Raw genomic sequence first — 22,957 nt, 5'->3', positions numbered from 1 at the left:
AGAAATGTATTTTTTTTGAGTAAAAGCAGAAAACCTTTGGTTTGCATAATTTTTGCTAAATTTTTTGTTCTTGGCCACCTTCACCTTGACCAAAGTTGGTAACTCTTCGATAAGCACATGACCTCAGCAGTCTACGTATGAGACTTGACTTGAGACCTGAGGGACAAAGCAACACATCCATCGGCTACAGGTATCAACAGGATAGGGGGTCTCAGTGATGGGACCCCCACGAACCATGAGAATGGGGGTCTGTTGTAATCCCATTGGACCTGAGGTGACCGGAGCAGCCAGTTGTGCATGTGTCAGCTTCTCCTTACAACTCTATTGGGTGGACCGAGATGCTTGGCAACCCCTACCGGTCATCATGTGGATGGGCCCCATTTTGCGATGACTGGACAACCTCTGATGTGACCCCACTCCTGCCAGATAACTACTCCTTAGTGTACCCCAACACACACGCATGCTCAGCCAGTAGGAAAGAGAAGCTGCTGCCACTCATTTTTGGCAGTCACTTATTTTTCCATGGCTATGGCCAAATCCAAAATGTCTTCCTCCTGTTATAAGTGGAGTTAAAGGAATGCTGGGACATCCCTATATACACTTGGGGTTAGTTTTATCACCTGGTGTATGGCCAGCTTCACCGCTTCTCCTCCTGGTGTAATACTGTACAATGACCGAGCGTGAGGAGGAGCCGAAATGAACATATAAATAAGGCCCTGATCCATGTTCACATTAATAGAAACCCAAGAGAGGGCCGTGGTGGTATAAAAAGACATCCAATGAGTGGTCTTCAGGGATCAGGGAACAACATAGAGAGTGAAGTCTCCAGGATAAAACAGGCTCTGTGGACCCCAGGGACTTTTGGCCAAGACCAAAAACCTGCAGTACCAGAACCAGGAACATACAGAGGAACCTTGGATTACAAGCATAAATTCATTCCGGGAACATGATTGTAATCCAAATAACTCCTATGTCAAAGAAAGTTCTCTCATAGGAAATTATTGGAACCCAAATGAATGTGGAACCAATGACCTAATGCCTTGGATTACAATCACAATTTGTGCTCGTAATCCAAATCATTCATGTATATCAAAGCAAGTGTTCCCATAGGAATTCATTGAAATTCACAGTATACCCCAAAAATATTTAGTTATGTGCACGGGCGGAACTTGTGCCCCATGACAATTTTCTGAATTGGGGCCCCATTTAAAAATATACATACACAGGTGGTCCCCTACTTAAGGACACCCGTCTTACAGACGACCCCTAGTTAAAGACGGACCCCCCTGCCCCATGTGACATCTGGTGAAGCTCTCTGGATGTTACTGTAGTCCCAGACTGCAATGATCAGCTGTAAGGTGTCTGTAATGAAGCTTTATTGATAATCCTTGGCCCCATTATAGCTAAAAATTTGAAACTCAGTTTGTCACTGGGGCAAAAAAAATTGTCTGGATCTACAACTATACAGTTTCGACTTACATACAAATTCAACTTTAGAACAAACCTATGGAACCTATCTTGTATGTAACCCGGGGACTGCCTGTATATACACATATAAAACCATAATATACATATATATCACATTTAGACATACAGCATAAAAATACATACAGTATATATACACATGCAGCATATACACACATACATACAATACCTTATACAGACATATACAACCCCCCCCCCCCAATACTCCGGGTGCTGGGCCCCCTCACAATGTGGGCCCCATAGTGGCTGGTATCGCTATAGTTCCGCCCCTGGTTATGTGTGGTACAGTAGAGGGAGGAAAGCCTCAATTGTATTCTGAAATTTTACTTATAAACCAAGTTACAATGTTTGTAAAATACAAGCTGGTCTTACAAAACGCCGACAAAGTTACTTGTAATCCAAGGTTCCACTGTATGCGGGGGGCGGGGTTTGGTACAAAGCTGCATGAAGGTGCCCATGACTGTAGTCACAGGTGCCATATTCACATCTGATTTCCTATTATCTGTAAGTTTTGAATAAGTTCAAAATCCTGATCAACGAGGGGGTTAAAGTTCATGAGTTACACGTTACATAGTATCTCTTCTACCCAACAACCCTCAGCACGAGGTCCTTCCACTCCTCCGTCCTGCCTCCCGATAAACGCCCCCATCACTACGTTTATCATCCCGAGGATCTGGATAACAGAACCATGTCAACTCCAAAGCATATTTTGTGTCGCTCCAATAAAAATGTATCAAAATATGTGAAGAATGTTGGAGACCACCCGGCAGAGCGGAGTATCTGTACAGATCAGCCGTCGCCTACAGCAGCCGCAGGGACATGGTATGTAGTGTGATAAAAATGACAGAACTGGAGGGACCAGGGGGGGGGGGGTTCACTACGACTTCCTGGAGCCTGGACCGGCAGCGATATCTGCTTGTTGTGGGAAAAGTCTTGACTTAAAAACTAAATAGATTCAGGGGTGGCAGAGTGAACACGTCTATAGATCGGTATATACATGTACAAAAAATCTGTGAGCTGGCCTTGGGGTTACAGCGCCTGGCCACTACACAGAACATGGCGCCGTCTACTACCCGTCCCATGTTCAGGTGGTCCCTTAAGAACACCTGACTTACATACAGCCCCTAGTTACAGACAGACCTCTGGATATTGGTAATTTATTGTACTTTAGTCCTAGGCTACAATAATCAGCTGTAACAGTTATCACAGGGGTCTGTAATGAAGATTTAGTGTTATTCCTGGTTCTTATGACAATCCAACATTTTTAAAATCCAACTGTCACAGAGAGACCAAAAAAATTCTGTCTGGGGTTACAATGATAAAATATACAGTTCCGACTTACATACAAATTCAACTTAAGAACAAACCTACAGAACCCATCTTGTACGTAACCCAGGGACTGTCTGTATTGTATTATACTGTGTATGTAGGGGGGTGGCTGGGGCTTTAGGCCCCCCCATTATGGATATTAGTGGCCTATATATACAGAATACTAGACAATCCCAAGTCTGGGCTCTGCATATGCTGAACCTCATGTTTCTGGGCTTGTTCTAGCCCTGGGTCATGGTAACATGCTGACTTGTATGACTAACGCTGTGGTGTTGGTAGAATGGCTCGTGATTATATCGAGGCCAGCCCCAATCTCCGTGCAGCGACAGTGATGGACAAAGGGGCCAGCTTTGAGTGAACGGAGATTAGGGAGGAGACATGCAAACCATGTGACTGGTGTCAGGCCTGTTACCATTCTACCCATCATAGCACTGATTGAACAAAGTCAATATGTAGGGACACACCCAGTTGTCCATTTTTAAATAGAATGAACCCAAAAAACGATCACAATGTAAACTACAACTTGTCAGGCAAAAGTCTTGTCCGAACACAGAACAGCAAGTTAAAAGAAAAAAAAACTCGCTTTTTGTAAATTGTTTTAATCGTGGAAAGTAAAACAAGTCATAAATAAAAAAAAAAACATTAACAAATATGGGTTCTCCAAAATTTAATTGACCTGGAGAATAAAGTTTTCATGTTACTTATACCGCATGGTAAAAAAAAAAAAAAAATTCATTTAAAAATTCATCAATAAATTCTATGCATACAAAATTTAAATTTCAACCTGCAAAAAACAAGCCCTCAGATGGATGTTATGGCTTTTGAACTGTGAAAAAAAAAAAGAAAAAGTATTTATATTAACGAGAAATAGGAACAATCTTGCTCACTTACCAGCGATGGCTCCGGCCAACAGGAGATACCCGGGACTGACTCTGCCGTCTTCTCCAGCAAAGCTGCTCTTCATATGTGCATAGCAGGGGAAGTAGATGGCGGAGAAGGGGATATCCCGGAGGAAGCACGCCTTAGCCCCCTGTCCACAGAACAAATTAAGGAGGGATAAGTACTAGAAAAACGGCATCATATTACGCCATAGCCAAAGCCGGTGCAACTGGAAAGACATCCCCTTCCTGGTGCATCCACCAAACTGGGATCCTTATCGATCCCGAGCAATCAGCGCCCCTTGTTTTGGAAGGCAATTTGCCAATTCAGCCCTCTGTCAACGGGGCGGTGCCAGCCCGGGGCCGCCCACCTGATAAACAGTGGATGGTGCATTAAACATTGTGATTATTTTACCCCCCCCCCCCGATATTTTAACCCTGGTAAACGTAACTAACCTACATTGCGCCAAAGTTCTCCATAACACATGGGGTTTTCCCATGGATCCCTCCAGTTACACAAGTCACTGCTCTATTTTTAACTCCCAGAACATTAATTTCCCTTTAATAATGAGTTGCCGTCCCAGTTAACCACCGTGTACCGATTTATCCGCCCGCTTTGCACCCGAGTGAACATAAAGAATGCCCGCTCATTTATTCTCAAACTTCTCGACCTCTGACCCCCCCCCCCTGATAAAAGTAAAACCGTTTTATCCCCACGTGGACACATTTGTATCAATTGCATTCTATTAAATGATACATTTTGCTATCTGTAAACAAGTGCACATGGTCACCCGTCACGCTGAGGCGCTGTGTACAGTGTCATCTACCCGATTTACAGCCCCGAGCTCTGGACTCGCAGATTGAGGATATAACGTCTGCTTTAACCCCTGCTGCACCAGCTGAGATTCCAGCTAGGTTCCCAGCCTCCTGCCAGTCCTATACACGAGGCGGCGAGCATGCCCCAGAGGCTGGGGGACTTTCTTTTAGCATGCTAATTCTTGCACAGTCCAAAGAGTACCTGCAAGGGAAGGCTCTAAAAACAGCCATTCCTACAACAAGGGGAGAGTAATTACACTCACAAAGGCACCTCTGTGTCGGGTTGGGCAGAAGGAGCCAGCGCGTCTGGGAGACGCAGGCTTAGCCCAGTCTCCTGCAGTGAATGCACATTGTCTCGTGTAGGGGGGGGGAAACGCCAGACGGGGGGAGAGAAACCTTCATCTATAGAAGACAGAGGTGCACCTTGTCTGCCGGGGTTATTTAATGCTTCTGGCACCTGTATATGCTCCCACCCCCCTCTTAAGTACCCCCCACCCTTCCCTTATACCTTACAGGTCTAGCAATGATTTGGCATGTGCAATTGTTATGTGGAGTCAGTGGCTGGAAACAATAGGCAGCGACTCAGCTTCTTGATTCCCCAAAAATGAGCCCCCCCTCCTCCTCTGCTGCTACTTCATGGACTTGGTAAACCTGTAAGGACACTAACATTAGAACCGTGCACCGACCCAGGGACATTGGTTTATTACCAAAGAACAAAAAAGTTTATGGTAAGAGATTATGATATGTCGCTGGGGTATTCATAATGGGACCATCAATGGGACGGTCCCAATTCTATGAATAAAGGGGTCACCACACTGGGTCAGGGTGCTGGAGTCACCCAGCATTGTATCTGGGTGCCATCCACTTAACTAGGAACAAACTCTGTTCTGCTCTTAAAGGGGTGGCCCAAATCCCCCCCACGCACAGGGACTGATCATGAGAAGATGGATACAATTCTCACAAATTAAATGGAGCAGAAAGCAAAAAGCTGCTTCATTCAATACCACGGGAAAGCCGGAAATTGGCTCAGGCAGTGCAAGAGATATCAGAGCGCTGTGCTCTGCAATTTCTGACTTTGCCTTGGTGATGAATGGAGCGGCCGGACGCACGCTCGACTGGCTACTCCATCAGTAAGTGCAAATAGGTTGGCAGGTACCCAAAAAGCATTGGATTAGATTGTTATATCCTATCAAGAATAACAATCAAACTTAGGACGAACCATTACTTACCTCTCCATCCCGATTCACAGTATGAGCCCATATATAGCATCCCCCCTTTCCAACCCACATGTAGGAAACTAAACTGTAAAATATAACTATAGACCAGGATTACAAGGTGAAATAAACTTGGAGGCCCCTCTGAGGATTAGAAAGGGTCCCAAAATTAATTAAAACAATTATAAGGGGAAAGCTTATCCCAGCGACATCCTCTCCCCTCGGAGTTGTTGGGGTGTGAATAGCTCTTTAAATGTAATCCTCACCTACATCTTACTTATGTGTTATGTGGATGGGGATTTGGATTTGCATATAACATTGCACCTTCCTTTTCTTTTACCAGAAATTGGCAGCTGTTCCACATGTGAACACATCATAATCACAAGAAGGCGGCAAACGCTTTGTTCATGACCCAAACAGTGAAAATTTCTGCACAGTCCTGCTCTGTGAATGTTATACGGAGCTATGACCGGTACCTGTGCATCACCTGAGCCTTCAGTTACACAGAGAGGACACTAGGGGGCTTTATTGCGCCTCACCTGAGCGTCCCCTATGTATTCAGATCAGAAGTCTCCAGCTAACAAATTACTTTGCAGCAAAGAGTTAGTAACATCATTTCAGCAATTTCAAGCAAAGGTTAAAGTGAATAAAAACAAATTAGAAAAAAAAGCAAAAAGCAGGAGGATCAAGATGCACATAATACCTTGTAAAGTCCAAAGAAGCCCAGATCTCGGAGGACGGACAGAGCGCTGACACGGGGGCCAGTGGTGATTTCTCCTGCCACTTGCAAGCGAATTTTCACAATCTCCAAAGGGTTAGTGAATATGACCTGAGAGCCGCCAGCCTAAAATACAAGACACAATTATCAGTTATACAAAATACCGGTCCAAGAATATAACTACCATCATACTGCCCGCTATGTACAGGAATATAAATACGATAATACTGCTCCTATGTACAAGAATATAACTACTATAATACTGCCCCCTATGTACAGGAATATAACTACTATAATACTGCCCCCTATGTACAAGAATATAACTACTATAATACTGCCCCCTATGTACAAGAATATAACTACTATAATACTGACCCCTATGTACAAGAATATAACTACTATAATACTGCCCCCTATGTACAGGAATATAACTACTATAATACTGCCCCCTATGTACAAGAATATAACTACTATAATACTGCCCCCTATGTACAAGAATATAACTACTATAATACTGCCCCCTATGTACAAGAATATAACTACTATAATACTGCCCCCTATGTACAAGAATATAACTACTATAATACTGCCCCCTATGTACAGGAATATAACTACTATAATACTGCCCCCTATGTACAAGAATATAACTACTATAATACTGCCCCCTATGTACAAGAATATAACTACTATAATACTGCCCCCTATGTACAAGAATATAACTACTATAATACTGCCCCCTATGTACAGGAATATAACTACTATAATACTGCCCCCTATGTACAAGAATATAACTACTATAATACTGCCCCCTATGTACAGGAATATAACTACTATAATACTGCCCCCTATGTACAGGAATATAACTACTATAATACTGCCCCCTATGTACAAGAATATAACTACTATAATACTGCCCCCTATGTACAAGAATATAACTACTATAATACTGCCCCCTATGTACAAGAATATAACTACTATAATACTGCCCCCTATGTACAAGAATATAACTACTATAATACTGCCCCCTATGTACAGGAATATAACTACTATAATACTGCCCCCTATGTACAAGAATATAACTACTATAATACTGCCCCCTATGTACAAGAATATAACTACTATAATACTGCCCCCTATGTACAAGAATATAACTACTATAATACTGCCCCCTATGTACAGGAATATAACTACTATAATACTGCCCCCTATGTACAAGAATATAACTACTATAATACTGCCCCCTATGTACAGGAATATAACTACTATAATACTGCCCCCTATGTACAGGAATATAACTACTATAATACTGCCCCTATGTACAAGAATATAACTACTATAATACTGCCTCCTATGTACAAGAATATAACTACTATAATACTGCCCCCTATGTACAGGAATATAACTACTATAATACTGCCCCATATGTACAAGAATATAACTACTATAATACTGCCCCCTATGTACAAGAATATAAATACGATAATACTGCCCCCTATGTACAAGAATATAAATACGATAATACTGCCCCCTATGTACAAGAATATAACTACTATAATACTGCCCCCTATGTACAAGAATATAAATACGATAATACTGCCCCCTATGTACAAGAATATAACTACTATAATACTGCCCCCTATGTACAGGAATATAACTACTATAATACTGCCCCCTATGTACAAGAATATAACTACTATAATACTGCCCCCTATGTACAAGAATATAACTACTATAATACTGCCCCCTATGTACAAGAATATAACTACTATAATACTGCCCCCTATGTACAAGAATATAACTACTGTAATACTGCCCCCTATGTACAGGAATATAACTACTATAATACAGCCCCTATGTACAAGAATATAACTACTATAATACTGCCCCCTATGTACAGGAATATAACTACTATAATACTGCCCTCTATGTACAAGAATATAACTACTATAATACTGCCCCCTATGTACAAGAATATAACTACTATAATACTGCCCCCTATGTACAAGAATATAACTACTGTAATACTGCCCCCTATGTACAGGAATATAACTACTATAATACTGCTCCCTATGTACAAGAATATAACTACTATAATACTACAACATAGTATTGGTATGATGGATCTGTGGAGGTGTGGAGTATATATAAATGGATGGAAAGGAATTTTAAGTAAAGAGAAATTCTGACTGGTAAAAACAGATTAGCAGTGAAATTTCACGTTGTGACCAGCATTTCCGCGTTCAGGAGGGTGAGTGCAGAGCGTTTCACCTTCATGTGTGCGGCGGAGTGCTTAGAAGTTTGGCCAAGTTGCAGAACAACCCACTTGACTGACATTACAAAGGCAATGACACCCCGGACCCGTGTGCGGTGCGGCTGCTTCCTCTGTGCGCGGCGCGTTGTTGTGTTCCGTTAGATCGGCCGTCACCACAAGTCCGTGTATGAGAACCTGATGAAAGAGGCTCTTTCAGGAGAATCTCGCTTCATCTCCCTCTCAAAATTTTGCATCAAAGAACGAAAGCAAAAAAAACATTGACAGGCGTAAAAAACCCAGAATTAAAACAGAGGGGGGGGGGGGGTCGTTTTCTTTCGCAGCTTTGAAAAACTAAAAAAACGTTTGGGGTTTAAAGGGAACACATCAAGTTTCATCCCATTAAACTTCCAGCACCCTCAGGTAGGGTATTAATAATAATAATTCCTGTTTTTATATAGCGCACACAGATTCCGCAGCGCTGCACAGAACTTACCAAATCAATCCCTGTGCCCAATGGAGCTCACAATCTAATCATCCTACCAGTTTTGGAGTGTGGGAGGAAACCAGAGGTCCCGGAGGAAAGCCACGCAAACACGGAGAGAACATACAAACTCTTTGCAGATGTTGACCCTGGGCATTGAACCCAGGACCCCAGCGCTGCAAGGCTGTAATGATAACTAATGAGCCACCGTGCTGGGTACGAAACGTTCTTTCTACAATCTCCTTTCAAGTGAAATCTCATCTGTTTAGTTATGAAAAAAAAATTTCCCCCAAGGTCACATGCAAATGAGCAGAAGAGTCACATTTTGCCTGAGATGAGTCAATGTGTCACTTCAGACATACGGTTCTTGTGTCACATTAAAGATAAGACTCTCGTCTTTCAGACTGTTTCAGGTTTGTGATTTGTGTGAGCTACAAAATTAGCATTAAGAAAAAAATCCAATTCCCTCAATTTATTTTTTTTTTTTTTTAAAGTGACCTTAAAACAAGGGATTCTTCTCTTTAATATCCCAGGACGAGAATGTTTTAGGTGCCATGGAACCAAACATAGGGGAGTCTGAATTGACTCTACCTCTAAACTTGACTGCAGTGTCACACACAGCTCAGCTCCAGCCTTACACACACACACAGCTCAGCTCCAGCCTTATACACACACACAGCTCAGCTCCAGCCTTATACACACACACACTCAGTTCCAGCCTTATACACACACACACAGTTCAGCTCCAGTCTTATACACATACACACACAGCTCCAGTCTTATACACATACACACACAGCTCCAGCCTTACACACACACAGCTCAGCTCCAGCCTTATACACACACACACAGCTCAGCTCCAGCCTTATACACACACACAGCTCAGCCTTATACAAACACACACACACTCAGTTCCAGCCTTATACAAACACACACACACTCAGTTCCAGCCTTATACAAACACACACACACACACTCAGTTCCAGCCTTATACACACACACAGTTCAGCTCCAGCCTTATACACACACACAGTTCAGCTCCAGCCTTATACACACACACACACACACACAGCTCAGCTCCAGCCTTATACACACACACACACACAGTTCAGCTCCAGCCTTATACACATACAACCACAGCTCCAGCCTTACACACACACACACACACACAGCTCAGCTCCAGCCTTACACACACACACACACACACACACACACACACACACACACACACAGCTCCAGCCTTATATACACACACACACACTTCTAGGTTCTGCAGTAATACAAGTAAGGACGAGCATGGTGAGAGCAGAGCAGACACTGCTCTCTGCGAGATTGGGCGAAGCGCTGATATATTGTTTCACCCAATCTCCAGGACAGTAGTCGGGATGGTCCTGCTGGATTCTCCTGTATGCTAGACTATAAGATGCAGGGGCTACATATACAGCACATATATGTAAATCCTTATTCAGATCTCGCCTCTGTTTAGCGTTTGGCTTAGGACAAGTCGGAGCCTCTGGATTCATTATCAATGGTCGGAATAAGAGGTTTTGCTTTGTGGGTCAAAACAACGGGGCATAAAGTCTCTTTTCGGGTCTTCTAAGTTACACTTTTGCTGCAAAATGAAATACAATTTGTTTGGCTAATGATGATATCTCTCTCCGCCGCCATCAAACCTCTGGTCTCCCTCCTTAGCGCTGACCTCCCCGGGCCGGGCTCGTGTTTGTTTATTCTCACCACAAGGACCCGACACATTTACTGCGTCTATTTAATGCAATAAAAGCGGCTAAAAAGCTGTTAGCTGTAACCGGGGGTCACGAGGCTTACGGGTATTTTAAAAAAAAGGGGGGGGGATCAGATTTACAAACAGAAAATTGCACAATGGAGAAGTGGCCAAAATTAGCCATGCGTACTAATTCCCAGTAATTACCATGCAAGGTGAACTTAGCAGGGTCTCGGGAGCCAGCGCCCGGCGACGCTCGACTAGAGAGGATCATGTGACACGGACCCTAACGAGAGGCTTTGGAATGTTATCAACGGGCAACAAAGGTTACAGATCGTGAGGTTGGCATGGATCATAGTAATTACAGGAAGAGGGTGCATGGCAACTAGGTCCTCAATACAGCTACTCACCCTGGCACCGCAGGTAGGATAATAGCACAGCAGTCACGTATGGAACGCACCGAATAGAGGACGCGGCGTTGGGAGAGATCATACGTGTAGAGCCAGGAGGAAGGGAGGCAGAGCACAGCTTTCCAGGTATAATGATGCAATAGGATGGCACAAGAACTGGCATCAGATATTTCCAGGGATAAACCTCCCAAAAGGGGTTTGCCAAGCCCTAGAGTCACTCTAATTTAAGAATTGGCAGTGATCCGGAGTAAGGGACGCCCAGAGGCGACACCTTCTAGCAAGTCAAACGTGATTCCTCTTGTAGGTGCATATTCATTCAGTGACTTTCACTGCAAATTATGGACTTGATTGCCATGGGTTTGCAGTTCAGACCCCGAGACTGAGACTTAGCTGCAATACCAGACACAACCAGTGGACAGAAGTGGAGCTCTTCCAGGAGGGAAAAGAAAAAACAGAGACTCTGGGAAGGAGTAACTATTGATTAAAGGGATTTTCCCATGTAGACAAATTAGGCCCTATCCACGGGATAGAGCCTAACTTGCTGATCAATGGGGGTCTCAGTGCCCTTTAAGAGACGGAATACTAGAAGTTATACCACATTATAGACCAGGCGGTACACTAGGACATATAAGGCAAGATCTTTTGCTTAAGGGAGTTTTCCCACCAAACTTGCTGATCAGCGGGGGTTTCAGTGAGGAGCCCCCCCCCCCCCCGAAGATTATGAGAACAGGGGGTGCGAGGTACCTCCGTTGGACCCCTCTGCGCTCCCAGAGCAGTCGGATGCGGATGTCCATTCTGCTGCATAGATCTCTATGGAGCTGACAGAGACCCCCCCCCCCCCCCAATCGATCAGCAAGTAAGGCCCTATCCTTTATGGATAATTTGCTATGGATCTGTAACTGTGTGCCTCCAGCACTCTGTTATAGATCCTGCCAAATAACAGGTCTGGGAGTCTTCTATACACTCCAGGCTGCCACAGGAACAGATCATCGCTCCCTGATTAAGTCATGGGACGAGGTGATCTAAGTTAATATGGTGGTGACCAAACTCCGGTATTTCATGAATTAACAACCAGCGTTACCAATGGGCATTTTCTGAGCCCTCTTCAGACATCCGTAGATATATCCGCTGTGTGTCGCGATTGTGCTAAAGTTACAGTTGAGAATGGAGAGCCATTATTCCCTTTAATATTACACCAGAACTGGGTTTCTAGGTGTTACGGGTTAGAAGATATGGCCATTTGAGCCACTGTCATGAAGTCTATACAGGTGTCACCTGCTTGGGGTATGCGCATTATCGTCCAGATGAATTACTACAAACAATGTGCACAATTAAGGTGAAGGGACACCAATGTATATAAAACACTTTTAAAAAAAAAAAGGAAGAAAATTCAAAAGCAGCTTTTTTAAATTTTATATACCATTTCCAGGAATAGTCACAGGAGAAGAGACAAAAGTGAGCGATCAAATAAACCATATAGTGAGCGGTGATATCTCCGGATAACAAGCATGTAGGGGGTAGAGCTCTAGGACTTGTGCCTATCAGATGGGTCACTAGCAGAGGCCATCGCTGGAAGGTAGAGGTCACTATGTCTCTACAAGAGGGAAGCCGAGACCCAGCAGGGGGGAGGCCGGGAGATGGTCAGAGCTGAGTGATCACAGCCGAGCCGCTGAACAGGAGCCTCTTGTAGTACTAAGTGCACTGATCATTCAACAAGAGGCAACACGACCTCACAAACATACTTTATTAGTAACCGCACAGCTTAAGCTGAACACCTCCCGACTCCTTCCTTCAACATCCAAGATAGACACAAAAATTTAGTTTTTTTTTTAAATATTACCTAAATGTAAATACAATATTTAAAGCGGTTTTCCAAAAATAATAATAATTAAAACAAAAAAAAAAAAAAAAAGATTTCACTCATTCCCGGTTCTACAGTGTCCGGGCCTACAAGTCCTGCTGGACCAGAAGCAATAATATCACCTACAATAAATATTTACATTTATTTTGATCTTTCTGGCTTTGTTTTTAGTTCTAAAGCACATAACAGTGTGATTGCCATTTTCAAGAAGAGATTTTCATCTTTAAAATAACACCAGAAGCCCAAAATAGTGATTTCTAATGAGACCCCACCCCCCACAGTCTCTTCTCAGAAAAAAAGTACAGGCGGTCCCCTACTTAAGGAACGCGACTTGCAATGGTCAGCTGTAATGTGTCTGTAATGAAGCTTTATTGATTATCCTTGGTCCCATTACAGCAAAAAATAGTTCAAATCCAATTGTCACCGAGACAAAAATAAAATTATAAAATATACAGTTTCGACTTACATACAACATCAACTCAAGAACAAACCTATGGAACCTTTCTTGAACGTAACCCGAGCACTGCCTGTATACCTACATTTACCATCCGTTCCTGGTTCTTCCAACAAAGGCTCTACTACAGTCTCTGTGCCTACGAATCCTGCCGGACCTGAAGCAATGACTTTGCATATAATTTGTGCTCATTTACATGTATTGAGGTCTTTATTTCCGGTTCCATAGCACACTATAACAATATTGTTGCCATTTGAAAGAAGAGATTTTCATCTTTAAAATGACATCAGAAGCCAGAGAAGCCATTTCTAAAAGAGACGCTCCGCCTTCAGGTAAATTGAACACCGTATTTATACACAACTTACACATCCACCAGCCAGGATCTCAGCAGCCAAGGGGATGGACCCATCTTTTATCGTGAATTTATCTCGTACAAAGTCGTTTACCTGAAACACAAACACAATAGGGAGTTTCTATGTAATTTGTGCAAATGGCTTAAATTTCTACAGAACCGGGGAACAGAACAGTCAATGAGCTTAAGCCATATCCATCTCCTTCCAGATGTCCTATTATGGCGTATTTGTCACGATGAACGGTTTCGAAAGAGCAGCTCAGGCGTGAAAAATCGACTAGTGTGTCTGAGTAATATTACTACAAAATCAAATTATACAAAGTGTGTGGGCGAAATTTTTTTTAGGTTAAAAACTGTTCTGTATTTAGGCAGGCGGGAACATATGGCTGATTTCATCACTTACAGGCAACCAGACCATATACAATTCAATTCTCCTAGAATTATTAAAAGGAACAGATGATTATTATTTTTTTTTTATTATTATTATTAAAAATTAGAAAGTTGCCAGATTCTGTCTCTATGGTTACAGACTACAGACAAGACTGGTGTAGTCTGACCCTGTACTCAAGGTTAACTCCATGTTTACTCTCCAACTTTCCCTCCCAACGTTGGATGTAATATTACCACTGTACAAGACATTGGTTCGGCCACACCTGGAATATGCTGTCCAGTTCCCGTCCATAAAAAGGATGCCCTGGAGCTGGAGAGGGTTCAACATAGAGCCACAAAAATGATGGAGGGTTATGGAGGGTCTCAGTTATGAGGAAAGATTAAAACAACTAGATTTATTTAGTCTGCAAAAGAGACGACTACGAGGGGACATGATTAATGTATATAAACATATGAATGGTCCATAAAAAATATGGTGGAAATTTGTTTCAGATTAAATCAAATCAAAAGACGAGGGGGCACTGTCTTCGTCTGGAGAAAACAAGGTTTAATCACCGGATGCGACAGGGCTTTTTTACTAAGAGAACTGTCAATCTTCAGAATAGCCGAGCTCAGGCGCTGGTCACAGCAGGGACAGCAGAGAGCTTCAAGAAGGGTCTAGATGCCTTTTTACACCTAAATAACATTGATGGTTATGTTATATAGAATTGTTTCCCCTAAATCCCTTCCTCATCCAATCCCTTCCCTTCCTTGGTTGAACTTGACGGACAAGTGTCTTTTTTCAACCGTATAAACTATGATACTACAAAGTGTAAGAGAAGATCAGTGCTGCACACAGGGTTTGTAGACTGTAACCACAGAGACACACGAGTCAGCAAAGGAGGCGTAAACCAAAGACAATAAAACTGCCCAATTTCCCATAATCAAATGTATTCAATTACCATAGATCACTGACAGTACATCAGGACAACTGAATTTTTTTTTTTTGGGGTGGTGGGGGGATTACTTACCGTTAGTTTAATGGCTTTCTCTGGTGCAACTCCAAGCAGTTGAGGCAGAAGACCTAAAAAGATTGTTTTAAAAAGTAAACATTATTACAGAATGATATCTTAAAAAAAGAACCCATCATGATTAGCCAAGGACACTTTCTCATACATTCTTATATTTATATATCTAAGGCCTCCATTCTTCTAAAATCAACTTTTAGAATTATGCTAATAAGGCAGAATGGCTCAGGAGGGGTGTTACCAGAGCCCCTCTGTGCGTCTCTAGTGCCCCACTGCTTCTTCTGCACTTACCCCTCTTTATGCTGGTTGTAATCTCACACCGTGAGAGGGAAGGGGCGAAGTGCTCCTGCACAGTGTGACAGCCTCTGAAGCTGCAGCATGGAGGGGCTCTGGAAACAATGTCATAGCCCCCAGGGTACATTAACATAATTTAAAACGCTGATTTAAGGCCCGATGCCACAGCCCAGGCAAGCATGCAGCCAAGTGCAGGAGAAAGAAGGGGTGAGTGATCCTCAATTTTCCGCTCTTCATTGAAAGTCGAGCAGCCAACGGCAAAGGAATAACGTCCCTTTAACACTTAACCATTCACAAGGGTCGAGCTTGAAAAAAAATAATAATTTTTTATACATATTATTCAAACTGACCTCACAAAATCACTGGACCATACTAAAGGAGGTGAGAAAATCGAATATTTCCATGTATGACTTTGTAACCCACACACTGGGAGCAGAGCCCAAGTTCTGGGCACACACTCCCTTTTTAGGTCGTCCTGCTGGAGTTTACTGTGTAATACCCAGTAGTGTCAGCATCTTCGGAAAGGTGCGGGGGCGGGAAGGGCGAGATGGATGGAAGTTTCCTCACCCAATTTTTTTTTCTTTTTAAATTTTAAATTGCTTTGCACCATCTGTGGCAAGTTACATGTGTGTCTTCTACACAACGGGTTTTATCATTAGAACTTAATGATTTTTTTTTTCTTTTTAAATTAAAAAAAAAATTTTTCAAAAGAAAAAAAAAAAAAAAAAAAAGAAAATGTTATATATTGTTTTGAAAATATTTAAAACTACGCCCGTCCATTTAAGAAAATTCTAAAAAATGTTTTTTTAAACAAAAGAAAACGAAAAAATTTAAATATTCCCCTAGAATCTCTAAAGATTTGTAACAAAGTGTTTAAAAATACGAAGATTCTACTGTAATTCGTAGTCTTCAAACATTTCAGAAAAGTTCTCCTTTAGGTGGAGGGTCAAGAGGGGATCCCACCGCCGGCTGTGAGGTGGTAGCATAGCCCTGACCAGGGACCCTCTATCCAGGGGGTGCTAATCCCCTCTGTGCTGGGGAAGGGGAGCCGCACACCCCCCTCAGTCACTACCACCTCCCTGGTGAGGAGGGGGATGAATATTCCCAAAGCTTCCACCTCCTGAACTTGCCGGTATTTCCTGAGACTAGGCCGCTACTCTAAATAGCTGCTACAATTCGGGTCCATACAAACAGAACCCCCTCCCCCTGCCTTGCATGAGTTCTGCTTCAGTCCGAACTTGAGTACGAGCAGCTATGGAGAGAGAACAGCGTCGTCCTACGAAACCGAAATATTTAGCAAAGGAAATCCCATCATCTTCATAATCCAGACACTTTTGGCAAGAAATTTAGATTATGAATAATTGAGATGGCGGAGGAGGGGGGGGCTCAAGATTTAAGGGACATAAATCAGGAGACCACAACCCCCCCCTACCCCCCCGGTCTGATGTCATTTCCTCCTTACGTCTGTATTTTCGCAGGATTTAGCGTTTCTGTTTAGTTTTCATTAAAGATTACTTTATGACATTTTTCATCGTTTTGCTCGTTGAATTTTTTTATGATTTTTTTTTTTTTACATAATTTTTTTTTTCCAAGGTCGATTTAAGGTGAATATTTACGGCCTTTGGGTCGTAATTTTTTTGTTACTAGGTGGAGGGTTTCAAAATAAATTGAGGCAGTTGTGTTACGTAACATCTCGTAAAGTTTACTCAATTGTGGGCGGATTACGAGGCTGCTCACTAATTGGCAGGGGCGGGTGTTTGTATTTAGATTAGATCACACCAATTACAGGGCTCGGCGTCATCGCGTCACGTTTATAAAAGCAAACAGGGGATGTATATAAGGGAGGAAACCTCATATGATATCAGATTTAATTTAAGAATTAAAAGAAAAAAATAAAATTTTGAAATATGCACCCACCAAAAAAAAAAAAAATTTACTCGGTACAAATTTGTTTTCTATTACGATGCAAAGGAAGGAATTTGGTTCAGAAATCTTCTCTATCTGTCCCAGGAGATGAGCCATGTCCATCCACCTACTTGCCATTCCATTTCTGGCTGTAAGACAACTGGCAGCAGCAGCAGGACAATAGATTGTCAAGCTCCGCCCCCTTATCTCACAGATGAGATTGGACATAAAATTTATGCTAATATGGGTTGGTCAAAAACTGTGCAAGACATCCCCAAAAACACATCCTGTGCTGTAAATGCATATTCGTCCTCTGTGGTCTAAATACCATAAATAATCAAAAGCGCAATTCTCAGAAGGGCATGTCATAGAGCAGTTCACACTGATATTAAAGGGGTTGTCCACTTTAAGCACATTCCAACAAATAATATTGTTTGTGTAATGAAAAGTTACAACATCTTCAATCTACTTTCTGTATCAATTCCTCAAGGTTTTCTAGATCTCTGCTTGCTGTCCTGCTACAGGAAGCTTCATCATTTACTTCCTGTAGACAAACACCGGTCCCTGGTCATGTCATGTCACACATTTGCACAGCTCGTTATAACACACAGTGTAATCAAAGCTGTATGATACTGATGAGCCGTGCACCTGTGTGACATGACATGATCAGGGACCGGTGTTTACCTACAGGAAGTAAACGATGAAGCTTCCTGTAGCAGGACAAAAAGTAGATTGAAGAGGTTACAACTTTTCATTACACAAACAATATAATTTGTTGGAATGTGCTTAAAGTGGACAACCACCTTAAGGCTAGAGAGAAGTATTGAATGAAACCCATGCAGTCTTTATGCTTAGGAGTCCAGTGGGCGGTGCCTCTGTGTGGCTGACACCCACCACTGTTCCCATAAGTAAGAGCAACCGGCAGGACCATTAAAGAGAACCTGACAGTTTTACCAACTATACCTATCTTTGGGAAACTAGCAAATACATTTTTCAAGGTGGGAAATGGAAAACTTATTTGCATATTTCCCAGAATCCCCTAGTGGGGCATCAATGGCTTTTAGCCTCCACACGACCTTTATTGGCAAACTCTCCATAAGGAGAACTTTTACTTTCTGACCCTACACATATTTTGAAAGCTATCCCTATATTGTTCCTCCCGATGCCTGTAATGATCCACAGTCCGTTCATTAATTTGACTCGCCATCTATGCAAATGACCGCATGCGAGTCCAATTATCATCTATCCTCCGAGTCCTGAATGTTCATGTTCTTCTAGCACAAAGGACATTCTTCACCCGAGACCCGGAGGCTGTGTGCGACTCCCCGAAGAGAATTCCCGAGGGAGGAGGAATGAGGGCGTTTATTTCTCTTCAGCGAGTCAGTCACACACAGAGCTAGCTTCTCTCCTGTTCCAGATGGAGGAAGGGAGGGTTGACGCAAGAGAGTGGCTGGGCCGGATGAACATGGATATGCATAGATGATGAGTGAACTTTATGAACGGAATGTGGAACTTTACAGGTATGAGGAAGAACAGTATAGGGATAGTTGAAATGCTGTAAAATAGCAATTTTCAAAGATATGTTTAATTAGTTTAACTGAATTGTTCCCTTTTAGAAGTCAACATTTCATTCAGTACTTAACTTGTAGGACATCAATGATGTAGGGTAGGGTACCAAGTGTAAAATTTTAGTGCTGGGCAAGACCCATACTAAGACCTGTTTAGCCAATAGGATCAGTCTATTATACAAAAGGTTACCCCGTAACAGCATTTATTCCCTATCCGGGTTTTGAAAGCTGTGCCCTCACCATCTGTTCTGTGAGAGGTGACAAAAGTCCCACCGACATCCATGAAATTTTCACCCATTGCTCCATAGACCGCAATGAGACCTCTAGTATGTCCAGCAGGGAAAGATGATGCCAAAAGTTGGCATCACAGGACAGTTAAGGTGGGCTAGCAATGTCTCATCGGGCAGTGCCCATAATAGGACCACCAATAATAGGACCACATATACCAATTGCATATGGCCAGCCTAAGCAGTGTCTAAACAAAGCCATGGCCTCCTGAGGGCAATGGTTGGGTCACCATCGGTCTACCAGGAGGAAATAAATAGTGAGCGACACCGGGGGTAGGACTGACCTCTGTAAAGTCCGAAAAAGCCTTCGTACCGCAATACTTTCTTAAAACAGTCGAAGCTGTTCTTGTACATGAGCTCCCCTACAAAGGATCCAGTAGATCTCTGGTTCTGCATTCTCGTCTTGACCAAGTCGATGGGGTAGACGGCCGTGGCGCCGACAGCTTATTGGGGGGGGGGGGGGGGGGGGAGAATGAGAAAATAAAAAACGTTATTGAACGGTTACAAGACACAAATCATCTTAAGTGCACGCGTTTCATAAAACTTAATGAGGTTACATTAAAGGCTCCTCTCCGAGAGTTAATAAAATGTACAACAACTTTACTCATCGGTTTTAATCAACTTTATCAACTTGTTTTGAAGGAGACGAGTCATCGGTACAACTCGCAACCCTCCGATAGCCATGAAGTACAATGCCTTGTGCATAAAGTACTGACGGGGTCAGTGACCCATGAAGAAAAGTTTCTGTGGGAATAGACAGGGAGAGCTTTGTGCACCCAGTCAGGACCGGGATGGAAGGGGGGACGATCATGAAGATAAGACGGCTACAGTCAACCATGACTAACCTCCAGCGATTGAGCCCAGAGCAAATCTGTACGCTGACTCGGCCACTTGGACAAGGACAGTACGAGACACTTCTGGAGATCCCTGATGCTTGAAAGAAAAAGGACACCGTAAGACACCTGCTTATTGTGCTGGGACAAAGTCACAGGCGCAGCCGACTACTACCAGGGACTGCAGCCGCGGGATACAGTATATATGTATGGACAGCTAACAAACAAATTATACAATAATAATACAACTAAAAAATATCTATCTGCATATTCACATAAACCTAAAAATATATATAAAGTAAAACATAATAATCATCAAAATCTATAAAAATGTCATAATATATATTTACATATTAAAAACTAACAAATCTATTTTATGGATGTTATCAAATATGTAACCAATGTACAATACAATCTGCAAATATGTAATTTGATATAATAAAAATATGTATTCAGTCGACATTTATAAAAATGACCACACAATCGCAGTCCACACATGAAGCAGTACAGGACGCTGACAGTAGAGGACGCAAGTCCAAGCAGCTATTGGAGTAATGAGGCTCAGGAAGAACTTTGCTTTTCTATTACAAGTCACCAGGATCAGCGCCACTGCCGGGTACCAGACATGTCTTTTCCACAATGATAAAGGTTTTTCATCTGCTCAGTTTACAGGTTTACGTGATGAAGTCACCGTGAGTGACGGAACGCGTGGGGTGGACACACATGTTCCCTGGTTATTTGGGTGCTTTGCTCTCTTCTGCATAGCCATGCTGATGTTCAGGTTCCTTATACAGGATGGTTATCATGCCGTGGCTATGTTAAGTATATCTTGCATCTACTTGCATTTTTTAGACTGATTTCAATATTAGTGCATGCATCTTTTGATTGTATTGTGCAGGTTTGGGATGTTTTACCTTTGCCCCCCCACACTGTGTTTATTTGTGAGCAATAACCCCCTAGACTTGTGTAACCAGGGATAGTTGTCGGTGAGCACATTTCACTCACCACAGAGAGTTTCTAGTGTAGTTCTCTACACTTTTTAAATGTTTTGAGATGTATTGTCTGGTCTTTGGTGTGGTTTTGTATGAAATAAAGAAATTTAGATTTTTATTTCTGGGTTGTTATGGCACATCTTTTCTTGTGAAATTACATGTTCGTATAGTGCTCATATACCCACTGTTGACATAGTTGTGCGGGACCCACTATTCTTTTTGTATTTACAGGTTTACTTGTGCATCATGACCTAACTACTGTGACTCAAAACTGAGGCGGGGCCGGGGCCAAGCGAGGCGGGGGCCGGGGCCAAGCGAGGCGGGGGCCGGGGCCAAGCGAGGCGGGGGCCGGGGCCAAGCGAGGCGGGGGCCGGGGCCAAGCGAGGCGGGGGCCGGGGCCAAGCGAGGCGGGGGCCGGGGCCAAGCGAGGCGGGGGCCGGGGCCAAGCGAGGCGGGGGCCGGGGCCAAGCGAGGCGGGGGCCGGGGCCAAGCGAGGCGGGGGCCGGGGCCAAGCGAGGCGGGGGCCGGGGCCAAGCGAGGCGGGGGCCGGGGCCAAGCGAGGCGGGGGCCGGGGCCAAGCGAGGCGGGGGCCGGGGCCAAGCGAGGCGGGGGCCGGGGCCAAGCGAGGCGGGGGCCGGGGCCAAGCGAGGCGGGGGCCGGGGCCAAGCGAGGCGGGGGCCGGGGCCAAGCGAGGCGGGGGCCGGGGCCAAGCGAGGCGGGGGCCGGGGCCAAGCGAGGCGGGGGCCGGGGCCAAGCGAGGCGGGGGCCGGGGCCAAGCGAGGCGGGGGCCGGGGCCAAGCGAGGCGGGGGCCGGGGCCAAGCGAGGCGGGGGCCGGGGCCAAGCGAGGCGGGGGCCGGGGCCAAGCGAGGCGGGGGCCGGGGCCAAGCGAGGCGGGGGCCGGGGCCAAGCGAGGCGGGGGCCGGGGCCAAGCGAGGCGGGGGCCGGGGCCAAGCGAGGCGGGGGCCGGGGCCAAGCGAGGCGGGGGCCGGGGCCAAGCGAGGCGGGGGCCGGGGCCAAGCGAGGCGGGGGCCGGGGCCAAGCGAGGCGGGGGCCGGGGCCAAGCGAGGCGGGGGCCGGGGCCAAGCGAGGCGGGGGCCGGGGCCAAGCGAGGCGGGGGCCGGGGCCAAGCGAGGCGGGGGCCGGGGCCAAGCGAGGCGGGGGCCGGGGCCAAGCGAGGCGGGGGCCGGGGCCAAGCGAGGCGGGGGCCGGGGCCAAGCGAGGCGGGGGCCGGGGCCAAGCGAGGCGGGGGCCGGGGCCAAGCGAGGCGGGGGCCGGGGCCAAGCGAGGCGGGGGCCGGGGCCAAGCGAGGCGGGGGCCGGGGCCAAGCGAGGCGGGGGCCGGGGCCAAGCGAGGCGGGGGCCGGGGCCAAGCGAGGCGGGGGCCGGGGCCAAGCGAGGCGGGGGCCGGGGCCAAGCGAGGCGGGGGCCGGGGCCAAGCGAGGCGGGGGCCGGGGCCAAGCGAGGCGGGGGCCGGGGCCAAGCGAGGCGGGGGCCGGGGCCAAGCGAGGCGGGGGCCGGGGCCAAGCGAGGCGGGGGCCGGGGCCAAGCGAGGCGGGGGCCGGGGCCAAGCGAGGCGGGGGCCGGGGCCAAGCGAGGCGGGGGCCGGGGCCAAGCGAGGCGGGGGCCGGGGCCAAGCGAGGCGGGGCCGGGGCCAAGCGAGGGGAAAGGAAGATAGATAAGATCCTAAGTGAGTGGAGAAGAAAGAACTTCCC

General features: G+C 45.1%; 1 protein-coding gene across 3 annotated transcripts in view; it reads right to left on the bottom strand.

Annotated features, from left to right (window-relative positions):
• Positions 1-22,957, bottom strand: part of SLC25A13 (solute carrier family 25 member 13) — an 85,824-nt gene that overhangs the window by 8,067 nt on the left and 54,800 nt on the right. For 2 of the 3 annotated variants that reach the window (XM_072154358.1, XM_072154356.1), the window contains exons 10-15: positions 20,266-20,353; positions 19,705-19,863; positions 15,370-15,422; positions 13,983-14,063; positions 6,426-6,566; positions 3,706-3,844 (exon numbers count right to left, since the gene is read on the bottom strand). In XM_072154358.1, the coding sequence (XP_072010459.1) occupies positions 3,706-3,844; positions 6,426-6,566; positions 13,983-14,063; positions 15,370-15,422; positions 19,705-19,863; positions 20,266-20,353 (661 nt within the window). The remainder of the gene's footprint in view (positions 1-3,705; positions 3,845-6,425; positions 6,567-13,982; positions 14,064-15,369; positions 15,423-19,704; positions 19,864-20,265; positions 20,354-22,957) is intronic. The other variant, XM_072154357.1, reaches the window with a different exon arrangement.

The sequence above is a fragment of the Engystomops pustulosus genome, chromosome 5, assembly GCF_040894005.1.
Source record: "Engystomops pustulosus chromosome 5, aEngPut4.maternal, whole genome shotgun sequence".
Classification (NCBI taxonomy): domain Eukaryota; kingdom Metazoa; phylum Chordata; class Amphibia; order Anura; family Leptodactylidae; genus Engystomops; species Engystomops pustulosus.
The sequence above is the reverse complement of the archived record's forward strand: the minus strand, read 5'-3'. Positions and strand labels throughout refer to the sequence as shown.